The sequence below is a fragment of the Rhinoraja longicauda genome, chromosome 8, assembly GCF_053455715.1.
Source record: "Rhinoraja longicauda isolate Sanriku21f chromosome 8, sRhiLon1.1, whole genome shotgun sequence".
In the NCBI taxonomy this organism is placed as follows: Eukaryota; Metazoa; Chordata; class Chondrichthyes; order Rajiformes; family Arhynchobatidae; genus Rhinoraja; species Rhinoraja longicauda.
This window is the reverse complement of record NC_135960.1, coordinates 70,986,020-70,999,969: the sequence shown is the minus strand read 5'-3', so window position 1 is coordinate 70,999,969 and position 13,950 is coordinate 70,986,020. Positions and strand designations below refer to the sequence as shown.

At 44.0% G+C, this 13,950-nt stretch overlaps 1 protein-coding gene across 4 annotated transcripts in view; it reads left to right on the top strand.

The window, feature by feature from the left end:
• Positions 1-13,950, top strand: part of unc80 (unc-80 homolog (C. elegans)) — a 253,548-nt gene that overhangs the window by 27,189 nt on the left and 212,409 nt on the right. For all 4 annotated transcript variants that reach the window (XM_078404204.1, XM_078404202.1, XM_078404203.1 and 1 more), the window contains exons 3-4: positions 2,912-3,068; positions 11,399-11,709. In XM_078404204.1, coding sequence (XP_078260330.1) covers positions 2,912-3,068; positions 11,399-11,709 — 468 coding nt within the window. The remainder of the gene's footprint in view (positions 1-2,911; positions 3,069-11,398; positions 11,710-13,950) is intronic.

Genomic DNA, 13,950 nt, shown 5'->3' with positions numbered 1-13,950 from the left:
ATGTCACTGCTGTCACAGACTCTATACCAAAGAAGACGATGCATGACCATTGCAACAGGAAACAATGGATCCACTCCCAGGTGAAGTCCAGGTCTGCAGCATTCAAGTTGAATGATACCGAGCGGTTCAAAATCTCGTATGACCCTCAAAGAGTGATTAAGGATGTCAAGAAGTAATTCCATCCAAGCAGAAGTCCTGAGGCAATGATACTGATACCCGTATGTTAAGGCAATAACAGGTTGCACACAATAACAGGCTACCATGGGAAGGTGGGCAGTATTGCTCCCCCATGAACTCTGTATTCTACGTCCACTTTGTACAGAAAGGCGGTGGTAGAACGCCATCCTCCCCATCAGTCTCTGGTGTGTTTGTAACAACGATTAGCGCGGCAGACCTAAGACCGGCCTTCCTGAGAGTGAAATTGTGGAAAGCAACTGGGTTCAGTCCTCAGGACTAGTGTGAATCAGCTGGCAGAGGTATTCACGGACACCCTTAACCTATCACTACTCCATTCTGAGACCCCCACCTGTTTTATTCCCATGCTAACGAAAAGCAAAATAACGTGTCTTAATGACTACCATCCAGTGGCACTGTACCACCCACCAATGTAATGGGCTTCGAGAGACTTGTGATGGCACACATTAATTCCAGCCTTCCATCCAGTCTTCATCCACTGAACATTGGTTACCATCGTAACAGCTTCAACAGTGGACGCAATCTTGTTGGACCTAAACCTATCTCTGAGACACCTGAACAATAAGGACTCCTATGTTAGAGTTCTATTTATTGACTGTAGCTCTAACTTCAACACCAGAATCCCATCCAAAGTCAGCTCCAAACTCCTGGACCTAGGAATCAACGCCCCTCTCTCACTGAATCCTTGAATTTCTGACCTATAGACCTGAATCAGTGGGGATAGGTGGCACCACCTCCACAATAATTCTCAATACCAGTGCCCTGCGAGGATGTGTTCTCAGTGCCCTAATACACTTCCCTATACATTCACGACCATATGGACAAATTCAGCTCTAACTCCAACTACATGTTTGTCAATGACACCTCTGTTGAGGGCCGGAACATGAACAATAACGAGATGGAGAAGTTAGTAACATGGTGTCAAAACAATAATTCTCTCCCTCAATGTCAATGAGACAAAGGAGTTAGATATCGACTTCAGGATGCATGGTGGAGTACAAACTCTAATTAGTATCAATTATGCCAAAGTGGAAATGGATGAGAGCTTCAAGTTCCTTGGCATTAATATTAGCAAAGATCTATCGCATCAATGCAACAAGATTGACAATCAAGAAGGCAAACCAGTGCCTCCACTTCCTGAAGAGACTGAGGATGTTCAGTAACTCTCCAGTGATTCTTACAAACTTCTACAGATACACCATAGAAAACATACTATTGCTTTGCATCACAGTTTGGTTTGGGAATCGCTCTGCCCAAGACCGCAAGAAATTGCAGAGAGTTGTGGATGTAGCACAATCCATCACACAGACCAGATTCCCACCATTGACTACATCTACACCTCGGAAAAGCAGCCAACATAATCAAAGACTTGTCCCACTCCAGTCGTTATTTCTTCTCCCAGCTCCCTTCTGGCATAAGGTACTGGGGCTTGAAAACGCACACCACCAGACTCAGGAACAGCTTCCCTGTTATCAGGCTTCTGAATAGTCCCTCCGTAAGCTAGTGCACTGTCCGATTCACCTCAATCTCAATGTGGACTTTAAACTTTGTCTATGGAACTGATACGCCACAATGCTAGGAACTATATTCTGCACTCGGTATCTTCACCTTTGCTCTATCTATTGTGGTTAAGTTTGACTTGATTGTATTTATTGATGTAGTATACTTAATCTGTTTGGATTGCATGCAAAACAAGTACCTAATTACCCATGACAATAATAAACCTAACCAAAGGCAAGCTTTTTTACACAGAGAATGGTAGGTGCTGGGAGTGGGGGTGGCGGGTAGAGGCATTTAAACAGGCACATGACCTTATTAATAAACAGGACCATAAATGGGGGGCCACCATCGACTTCACAGTCAAAAAGGCCCAACAGAGGATGTACTTCCTGCGGCAACTGAGGAAACACAATCTGCCACAGGCAATGATGGTCCAATTCTATACTGCTATCATTGAGTCCGTCCTCACCTTCTCCATCATGGGCTGGTTTGGCTCAGCCACTAATCACGACATCGGGAGGCTGCAACGGATTGTTTGATCAGCTGAGAAGGTTGTTGGCTGCAATCTTCCCCCCATTGACGAACTGCACACTGCAAGGGCCAGGAAGCGAGCGGGCAAGATAATCTCTGACCCCTCTCACCCTGGCCACAAACTCTTTGAAGCACTTCCCTCTGGAAGGAGACTGTCAAAGCAGCCACACCCAGACATAAAAACAGCTTTTTTCCACGAGTAGTTCTACTCAATAACCAAAGTCTCTTTTTTGCTCTGGTTTATTTTCACCCACATGTTTAGACTGTAATGTTGTATCCTTATTGTTTTGATGTGTTTATGCTTTATTCTTAATTGCTAACAATATGTTTGTGTTGTCATTTGTGAGCGGAGTACCAAGGCACATTCCTTGTATATGCACATACTTGGCCAATAAATGTATTCATTCATTCATTCATTCATGAACAGTTATGGAATGGATGGATATAGATCATGTGCTGGCAGTTGGGATTAGTTTGTTTTGGCATCAGAAGTGGTACAGATATTGTGGACCGAACCCTCGGTACTGTTTTATGTTTAAATTTTAATCTCTGACTATAATTTTCACAACAATCTTCTAACTTCTGCATTTTCACAACAATCTTCTAACTTCTGCATTGTGTCGTGTATGTTTACTTGTGAGAAGAATTAATTGATTTATTTTAACTGTGCTTTGTTGGTTTCTAGTCTTTTGAGCGTGTATTGGTGGAAAGTAAGCTACATGGTCTCTCACCTGCACTTTCTGAAGCCATCCAGAGCATCACACGTTGGGAACTTGTACAGGCTGCCCTTCCACATGTACTCCACTGCACAGCCACACTTCTGTCAAACCGGAATAAGCTTGGTGAGCTGTTTTGCATTTTTCTCTTCCTCTTGCTCTTTCTAACTTTAAACCTATTTTGGTTATTTAATATCACCATTGGATATTTTTCAGTATACATTTTTCTGCAAAACACATGCCTCGCAGCTTGCACTGCCTCTCGCCCTGCCTCGCCGCTGGCCTCGCCGCTCGCCGCTGTCTATAGACTTAATGTTTACTAAGTGCATTCAGTAGTAACTTAAAATTCTCAAGAACAAAATAAAAGTTGTCAGTTTATACTGATTTTCTTTTTGCTTTGGGGTAGAGCAAATAAATTCACGGAGGTCACACCCGACAGCATTATTTAAGGCAGTAGACCATCTCAAAGTGATAACTCTGTAACAACTTGGTTATTTCTTCACTGTAGCCAAGCAGAATAGATAATTGATAAGATGAAGGGTAGAGATGATGAGCCAAGTACATTATTTTAGGTGAATCATTTTTTGTACATGTTCTAATTCCTCAAAAAATGGTTTCCAATTTTCAAATAGCTGTCTTAAGAAGTTGTAGTCAGGATTGAATTTTGAAAAGGCAAATGCACCTAGGAATAGAGATAGTTAAGTTTTCAGTTCTTCAGGTGATGTGTGACAGTGCGAGAAATGGCATGTAATTTCTGACAACACTGATTTATTGTGTACAGAATCAGGCTTGCACCTTAGTTTTTAACAGCCATGGTTTCTCTCATTGTCAAATATTGATAATAACTTTAAAGGTTTATCATGACCTTTGAACATGAATTTTGAAATGTCACATACTCAAAAATATATAAGTCTATGCACAAAGTCTGTTCTGACACTGGTTATGTTACAATTTGAAATACAGGACAGCAATAGAAACATCCATTTTATCATCTTGTTTTAAGCAAGTTGGGGATACGAAAAGATGCATTTTACTTTATTTTAACTTTATTCTAAAAGTGATACCTTTTCTTCATATAACTGCAGTGCTTCAAATATTTATCCACTGAATAACTTTGTTTTGTTTGCCTCAATGTGCCTGATAATAATATTCCATTGTGCAAAACCTACCTATTTATAGACAGTTTACACAACAGCTTATCTCACTGTGTCAGTTTAGAAACTTGGGGTTTTTGGCTTCAGCTCCCAATCGCAGAACATTGGCTCTCAAACATTTTTAAAAATATTTTCAATAATATTTTATATGACAGCTTTAATATCCTGCGTCAATGCAAGTATATCTATCTATATATTACTAACACTCTGTCGCTGTGAAGGATGTTAGCTTGATGTTTGTTTGGCCGCGTGATATATTTGTGCCCCCGTCACACGTAGCGTGACAATTTTAGGACTACCTTACTCACCTTTGCACTGGGAACCCTTTCGCAGACCTCCCTACCCTTCCGAATTTGGCGGAAAGTTTCCGCTTTCTTATTTAATTTCCACCATTCCTATTCCGCCTCACAGTTTTCCGCAAAACACATGCCTCGCAGCTCGCACTGCCCCTCGTCCAGCCCGCCGCTCACCGCTGGCCTCGCTGCTGGCCTGGCCAGGCCTCCCGCTCGCTGCTATCCTCGCCGTTGGCTTGGCCTCGCACTAGCCCAGCCTCGCCGCTGGACTGGCCTCGCCGCTCGCCGCTATCCTCGCCTCGCCGCTGGCTTGGCCTCGCCGCTGGCCCGGTCTCGCCGCTGGCCCGGTCTCGCCGCTGGCCTCGCCTCACTGCATAGCATGAGGCCCGTTGATGTTCAGAGGGGATGGGGTGGGTGAATGGGGGGAGGGGGTTGGGAGGGGGAGTTGGGGGGAGTGGGGGTTGGGGTGGGGGGGCGGAGGAATGGAGTTGGGGATGGGAGTGGGGGTGGGAGGGAAGGGGAGTAGGGGTGGGAGGGGAGGGGAGTAGGTGGGGATGGAGTTGGGGTGGAGAGTGGGGGTGGGGGAGAATTGGAGGGGGGAGTGGAGGTGGGGGGGAAAGAGGGTCGGGGGAGGGAGGTGGAGGGGAGTGGGGGTAGAGTGTGAGTGGAGGGGATGGTAGTGAGGGGGGAGATGGGGTGGGTGGGGGGACATGTACTGTTGTGATTTGCTGTTGAAGACCACTGCAGCAAGTATGTCTTCAATGAAATTAGGTATGTGCAGTTTTAAATGAAACTCATTCCTCATAACCTAGTCATACATTTTATGACCATTGTTTTTTTATTCAATACCCAGAGAATTGGGATATGTAAGGCAAAATGGAAAAAACAACACAAAACAAAAAAAAAAATTCTTTGTGTTGTAAAAAGTATTTCTGTTCAATAACCTTTCTATAAATAGCAGAATATACTCATGATATGCCTGACATTGTACATGTAGTTCAAGAACTGCAGACTGTTGGAAATAATAGTCGTTTTCACACATGAATTGTGGAGTGGGTGAGAGGGGGGAGTGTGGTGAGGGGGGGACGGGGGTGGAGGGGGGGATGAAGTGGGGTAGGGGGATGGAAGGGGGGGAGGGGGGATGGAGTGGGTGAGTGGGGGTTGTGGAGTGGGTGAGTGGTGGGAGTGGAGTGGGTGGGGGGAGTGGAGTGGGTGGGGAGGGGTGGAGTGGGTGGGGGGGGATGGAGTGGGTGGGGGGGATGGAGTGGGGGAGAGGGAGGGAGGGGGGATGGAGTGGGGGAGAGGGAGGGGGGATGGAGTGGGGGGAGGGGGGATGGAGTGGGTGAGTTGGGGGGGAGGGGGATGGAGTGGATGAGTGGGGGGATGGAGTGGGTGAGTGGGGGGGAAGGGGAAGAGGGAAGTAAAGGGTGCTACACCAATGCAAGAGAGCTTTGAGCCCAACGGATGTTCGCCGGATCCACGCGTGTGCGGTTGGGGAAGGGTTGCCATTTTGTGTTCAGCTCCGGCGCGTGCTCAGTAGGGGGAGGCTTGCCATGTTGTCTTCAGCTCTGGTGTGTGCGCTGTTGGAGGGTTGCTATTTTGTGTTCAGCTCCAACCACGCGCTTGACGCCCGATTGGTCCGGGTCCCACGTGGGGGGAGCGCCGACGCTCCCCGCTCTGATTGGTCACTGGGAGGTCCTGATTTGCTCCTGCTGCTCACCCCACATGGGGTCCGTTGATTGGCTGCAACCTCCCACTTGACGCCCGATTGGCCCGAGTCCCCATATGGCGGGAGCGCCGAATCTCCCCGCTCTGATTGGTCGCCGGCGCGTCCTGATTTGCTCCTGCCGCTCACCCCCATGTGGGGTCGATTGATTGGCTCCGACCTCCTGCTCGATGCCCGATTGGTCTGGGTCCCACTTGGGGGGAGCGGTTTCTTCCCGCTCAAAGCAACTGTCGTCGCAATCGACCCTGACGCTGCTGCTGAATGAGGGCACAGTCTCGAGGCTCTCCAAGAGAGGATTTCATCCATAAAAAGCAAAAACAGTCCAGATAATATTTATTTTATTTTTAAGAAAAAAAAGCCATTTATTTTAAGAACAAACACGATTTTCCCATGTCACGATGGGAATCCAATGAGGAATGGCCGCAAGGGTCCACTTGGTCTAGATATTATATAAAATCAAAGCAAATCAAATCAATGGTAGAATTGCTGTTTTGTAATGCCAGAGACGAAGGTTCAATCCTGGCGACGGGAACTGTCTGTACAGAGTTTGTATTTCTCCAAGTGCGCCTGTCTCCTCCAACATTCCGAAGGCAGGCAAGTTTATAGGTTAATTGGTATCTGTGTATTGTCCCGAGTATGTAGGATAGAACTAATGTATGGGCGATTGTTGATCAATGTGGACTCTGGGCCGAAGGGCACTGTACCTCTAAAATAAATTTCTGCAGATGCTGGAGATCTGAGATAAAAACAGAAACTGCTGGAAACACTCAGCGGGTCGGTCAATATCTTATGAAAGAGAAACCGGTTTTGACCTGTAATCTTTGTGCACAGATTTTGACAAGTGAATGTTAAAAAAACATTTCATTCTGAAGCATTAACCCTGTTTCTCTTTCCACAAATACTGGTTCTAGCAATATTTAATGTTAGGGCTGGCAGAATCAAGGGGTATGGGGAGAGGGCAGGAACGAGGTGTTGATTGTGGATGATCAGCCATGATCGCATTGAATGGCGGTGCTGGCTCGAAGGGCCAAATGGCCTACTCCTGCACCTCTATTGAAGGGCTAAATAACCTACTCTTGCACCTATTGTCTATGTATCTATCTATATCTAAGTACCTGATGATCTATCTCCTAGAGTTTGGAAAAGGTGGTTATAGAGTTAGTGGATACATTGGTTTTCATGACTCAGAATTCTATTGATTTGGGAATGGTTCCTGTAGACGGAAGGAGATAAGGAAGAAAATCGGGTTAACACATTTTTTAAAAGGGAAGTCAGATTTGTCTAATCTAATAGATAATCTAGTGGTACTCTAGTAGTAGTATTAGTAAGGGTGAACCAGTGGATACGGTGTATTTAGATATTCAGTAGCTCTCACGCAGGAAGTAGCTCAGCAAGGTTAGATGACATGAAGTAACAAGGAACTGCAGATGCTGGTTTACAAAAAAGGACATAAAATGCTGGAATAACTCATTGGGTCAGGCAGCATCTCTGGAGAATATGCATAGGTAACATTTCGGATCGGAACCCTTGTTCAGTCCGGAATGAGTGACATGGAATTGTAAGTAGTATACTGGCATTGGTTGAAAATTGGTTAACAGACAGAAAACAAATAGTGGGAATGAACAAAATGACAGACTTGAACCAATGAAGTGCCATAGAGATTGGTGCAAGGGCCCCAACAAACCATAAATAATGTCAACAATGTGCCAGGAGGATGAAATGTCATATTTCCAATATAGCCAATGAATATAAACCCAGGTGGATTGTGAGTTGGGAATGTAAAATGTAAAGAGCCTTTCAGAGGATGTAGACAAAGAAAATGAGTGGGTGAGAACCTGGCAGATGGAATATATATAGAACAAAAAGCTGGAGTAACTCAGCGGGACAGGCATCTTCTCTGGAGAGAAAAAAGTGTCTCGACCCGAAAAGTCACCCATTCCTTCTCTCCAGAAATGATGCCTGTCCTGCTGAGTTACTCCAGCTTTTTGTGTCTATCTTTGGTTTAAACCAGCACCTGCAGTTCCTTCTTACACAGATGGAATATATATTATGGGGATATGTGAGGTAGACACAGTGTAAAAGCAGTGTATTTTTTATATGATACCTACATCCTCCTGAAGCATTTTTCCATCCTTAATTGATATAAATTTTATAGGAGCACAATTTATTCCGTATCCCAGATTTACTGATCGTGATTTGCGAATGCTGTAAGGATGTATTTCTGTTACCCAAATTGCCATAATATGGGGGTCACCTAAACAGGGAAGGATTTAGAGACTTCAAGAGGAAATGAAGGAAAAATATAGCAAATACAAGAAAATGTGGAAAAAGGTGAGGTAATTCACATCAGAAATGGTAACAGATAGGGCAGTATTAATGGTTTTGTATGCAGTTCCTTGATAGCTAATATGTAGATGCAACAATTGCATTGTCTTACTGCACTGACTAGGCTACTGGTGAGATGACTACAGAAATAGGCAGTGTCCTTACCCAAGAACTGATGTACTTGGCACAGAGGAAGTTTGCTGTATGAGGAGAGAAGATTGCCTATATTTGCTATAGTTTAGAAGAATGAAAGGAGATATCATTGAAACTTCCAAAATTCTTTTAGGGGTTGCAAGACTGCATGTAGGGAGAAACCACAGGTGAGAGTTTCAGAATTTAGCACTGATATGACAAAATTCTTGCACACAAAGGATGGTGAATCTTCTTAATTATTTATTCCAGCGTATTATGAGAAATTAATTCAAAGTAAGGTTGACAGGTTACTGCATGGATATTCCGTGGATCAAAGAACATGGCGATAATGCAGAAAGATGGCATTGAGGTAGAAGTAGAAGATTCACTATGATTGTGTTGAATGTGGGAGCAAGCTTGAAAGGCTGCATGGATTACTCCATATATTTCTATATTTCCTTAGGACATGGAACAAAAAAAACCACAAGAAAATAAGAACAGGAATAGATTACCATGAGCCATCATTCAACATGCTGATGGCTGATCTGTGTTGGCCTTAATTCTTCATACGTGCCAATTCCCCATAAACCTAAATTCGTTATCTTAAAATATCCATCTTAAATATATACTAGACCAAGTGGACCCGTTGGGCCCAAATCTCTCCTGCATTGATGCAGCACCTTCTCCTTCCCTCCCCTCTCCCTCCTCCCTCCTCCTTCCCCTCCCCTCCTTATCCCCTGCAACCCCCCTTACCCTCCCTCCCTCCCCCCCTCCCTCCCTTCCCCCTCCCTCCCTAGGAGATAGATTTAAACTTAAAAATATGAATAACTAAAAATATAACACTGATTTCAATGAAACTTCCTCCATGAGCACCAAAGGGACGACGGTGAGTAAGGTGGGCCTAAAATTGTCACGCATTCATGTACTGCTTTGGCTGTAGTTCAGGACCAAACAAACAAACAAATGAGAGTTTTGGTATATTAGATGTTGATCAAGCTTCCTCCACCCACTGAGGTAGAACATTTCAGAGATTCACTGCCCTCTGAGGGAAGAAGTTTTTACACATCTCAATTGTAAGCCAGCTGGTTATTTTGTTGCTATGTTCCTTTGGTTGTGACTTTCCTACTTGTGAAAACATCTGAATATCTTCCCTGAAAAGCCTTCTTAGGAAAAGTATAAAAACATCTCACTTTTTTAAACTCTGAGGAACATAGAGTCATAATTGTTAGTCTCTCTTGATAGGAAATTTCTGCATCACAGGAATTAGTCTAGTGAATCTTCTTTGGACTGCCTCCAATGCTGCTCCATCCGCTATTCGGTAAGAAGGCCATTTGCCCCCAAGATTCTATGCTAGCTCATGAAGCAATCTTATTTCCCTACCTAATTTGCTATAACTTATTCTTCCAACATTCCCAGCAAACTCCACAGAGGTAACACTGGAGGTCAGGATTGAACTTAATTGCTGGAGTGGAAAGATGGCAACTCTATTAGTGTCATGACCATGCTGTCCACTCTGCATGTTATCATGGTTTTAAAGGCTATGTCAGAACAAATATGAGAAGATTGTTTTTCCTGCTTGGAAAGTTATGGAATAAAAGTCATTAAAACAAAATTCAGTAACTAACATTGTGGTGAAACTAGTCTAGATTCATAATCTATATCAGCTGTTTGATTATATATTCAGTTATCTACAGATATTTTCAAAAGAATCCATCAAGCCGGGATGAAATAACTTAAAATAAGCAAGAGTACAATGGATTCCTGGGTTACATAAGGGTTCTATCTTCGAGAACTGTCCATAAACTTAATTTACTGTAAGTTGGAAAAGAGCAATTTCCCCCCAAATCGTAATGTGAAAGCTTCAGTTTAGTTCAGAGAGACCGCCTGGAAACGGGCCCTTCAGCCGACTGTGTCCGAGCTGACCAGCAATCCCCTTACACTAGCACAATCCTACACACTAGGAATAATTTCCAATCTTACCGAAGCAAATTAACCTACAAACCTCTATGTTTTTGGAGTATGGGAGGAAACCGGAGTACCTAGGAGAAAACCCACGTGGTCAAGGGAAGAACGTACAAACTCCGTTCAGACAGCACCCGTAGTCAAGATCAAACCCTGGTGTATATTCCTAACAGGATAGGAGTAATCACCAATGCAAATTCTAAATTGCAAATGAAGCAATTACCTTCAGTTATGTGCAGGCAGGAACTGCAGATGCTGGTTTATATCGAAGATAGAAAAAAATGCTGCAGTAATTTAGTGGGTCAGGCAGCATCTCTGGAGAAAAGGAATAGATGACGATTCGGGTCGAGACCCTTCTTCAGACTGAGTCAGGGGAGAGGGAAACTAGAGATATGGAGATACAAAGAACAATGAATGAAAGGTATGCATAAGGACAAATCAAAGACACCATCAATGATCAAGGAAAGGTGAAGCCCACAATGGTCCATTGTTGGCTGTGGAGAAGGTGATAATGAATGAAACTAACGAGTGAAACAGTGAAACTAAGCAGGACAACTAGGATGGGGGAGGGACGGAAAGAGCGAGAGAATGCAAGGGTCACTTGAAGTTAGAGAAGTTAATACCCATACTGCTGGGGTGTAAGCTACCCAATCGAAATATGTGGTGCTGTTCCTCCAATTTGCGTTTGGCCTCACTCTTGACAGTGGAGGAGACCCAGACCAGAAATGTGAGTGTGGAAATAGGAAGGGGAGTTAAAGTGTTTGGGAACCGGGAATCGACAAGATTGCATAAACTGTGAAATGCTTATTTTGTGAAAGATTCCATATAAACCGTGAAAGTATATTGTACATTCTTATGTTAAAGGCCATCAGGATAAGCTTGGTGTGGCAGAGACCAAGCTTCTTCATACCCTGCACTGGATGCTGTTGGATGCTCCTTATGAATGCAATAATGAAACGACAGCTGCTTTCAGTGCTGGAGGAGGAGGATCCAGTTGGTCTGGGAGCAGCAGCACTTTTATTCATCAAGTGGAGAACCAGGGATCTCCAGGGCAGCCCAGGCAGTGCAGTGTCACCGAGGAGGAAGAGCACCCCAGACCCAAGTTATTCACTAATTCAATGGCCACGGTCGAACTGTTTGTCTTCTTGTTTGCACCTCTTGTCAACAGAATTAAGGTAAATTAATGATTTATTCATTTTGTAAAAATGTTTTACTTTCTGGGTATTTGAATTTGGCATAAATCACAGGTTACTTCTCACTGTTACTGCACTACTGAATCAACTGCTTACATTATATGGCATTTGTGCATTTGAACTGTAAACTGTACAGTGCGTTTTTGTTAAATAAAAACACAAAGTGCTGGAGTAACTCGGTGGGTCAAGCAACATCTTTGGAGGACATGGATAGGTAACTTTTCGGGTTTGGACCCTTCAGACTAATTTTAGCTGGGGAGAAAGCTGGAAAAGAGGTGGCCGTGGGACAATGCCTGGCAAGTGATAGGTGGATAAAGATGACGGTTTTGATTGACAGATGGGTGGACAAAGGCTGGAGATGAAAGGGAGAGAAAAGGGTGTAAGATAAAGGAGAAGCAGAGGAGTAAAACATGAACCCGGAAGAAGGGATATCGTCGGAAGGGGGTTGGGATAGTGGGAGAAATGGGTCTGTATCCAGCTAGGGTACAGGAAAGAAAAGGGTGAACTTAATACTTCACCAATCTATGTCTTCCAGAGATGCTGCCTGACATGCTGAGTTACTCCAATTCTTTTGTAAACTAGCATCAATAGTTCCTTGTTTCTCCAGTACGTTTTAGTATTCAATATTACACTAAATGTTTAATAATCACCAGTTTGGAGTGCTGAAAGATGAGTTACTAATTGGGCTGCAACTCAGTATTATTTTCTATTCAGGAAAGATATAAGAGATTCAGCGAGGGCAGAGAAAGGCTTTATCACTCCATTATTAGATAGGATCAGCATGTGTTTTCCCATTAGACACAAAGAACCGCAGATGCTAGTTGACAAAAGCACACCAAATGTTGGAGTAACCCCGGCAGCATCTCTGCAGGACGTGGGTAATGACGTTTTGGGTCCCGAATTGTCACCAATCTGTTTTCTCCAAAGATGCTATATGGCCCGCTGAGTTACTCCAGCACTTTGTGTTTTTTTTTCAAAACTATGATTGGTTTTCATTGAGAGATAAAGTGGAAACGGTTTAGATTGGCAGGGTGAGTTTGGAGTCAAAGGACACAATGCTAAAGTAATTGCAGAAAAGTCAGAGGTTTAATAAAGATTTTTTTTTCACCTTGGGTTAAGATCTGGAATATATTGACACAAAGGTTGTAGCATTTTTTAAATTAAGATATGTACGGAATTGAACAGCAAAACTTTCCCAGGCTAAGGGACAAAACATAGATCTGGAAGTGATTACAGCTCCACCACCGATTTTCCGGCATTCTTGGTTCCAGAGCCTTGCTGGGTTATCCGTTTTGCTGGACCAACAGAGGTTAGTTGAACGATACTGGAATGGTCCACCTAGGCTGCAGGGGGGGTGAAATGCACGCCCACAAAGTCGGCCTTGGAAGCCGGCTAAGGAAACTGATCCAGATGGCCGGAGTTTCAGAGCCCCGGCCACAGGCGCAAATTCAACCCACCGAACTGAAGTCCGCTGCGGAAATTCAGATAAGTTTGAGTTCGGCCGCCTCTCACTGCCGAGGCGCACATTTTCTGGGGATTCCCGCGGGTTGGGGATTTCTAGTGCGCTCCCATAATAATGTCTAGATTAAACGTAGTGCACGACGGTCAAGTTAGTTTTAGTTTAGTTTAGAGATACAGCATGAAAACAGGTGCTTCGGCCCACCATGCTGACCACAATCACCCACACACTAGTTGTATCCTGCGCACTAGGGACAATTTTGCAGAGGCCAATTAACCTACAAACTTGCATGTCTTTGGAGTGTGGGAGGAAACCGGAACACCTGGAGAAAACCCAAGCAGTCACAGGGAGCACAGTGCAAAGTCCGTATAGACAGCATTTGTAGTCAGGATTGAACCTGGGTCTCTGGTGATTAGGAATATCTCGGAATCTATATATTCCTTATAGATTAAAAAAACACACCTTTTATTTCCCTGAACTTGTCAACTCCACTCTAAATCTACTCAGATGGTTTAACCTTGAAAAGTGGTGGGGGTGGGACAATGCATTCCTCTCCAGTCTGAAGAAGGGTCTCGACCCGAAACGTCGCCCATTCCTTCTCTCCTGAGATGCTGCCTGACCTGCTGAGTTACTCCAGCATTTTGTGAATAAATACCTTCAATTTGTACCAGCATCTGCAGTTATTTTCTTACACTTACTGCTGTCTGTCCCTCTTCAACATAAAACGTTTGGATATAAGTAGATATTTTTGCTGTTGCTACAAC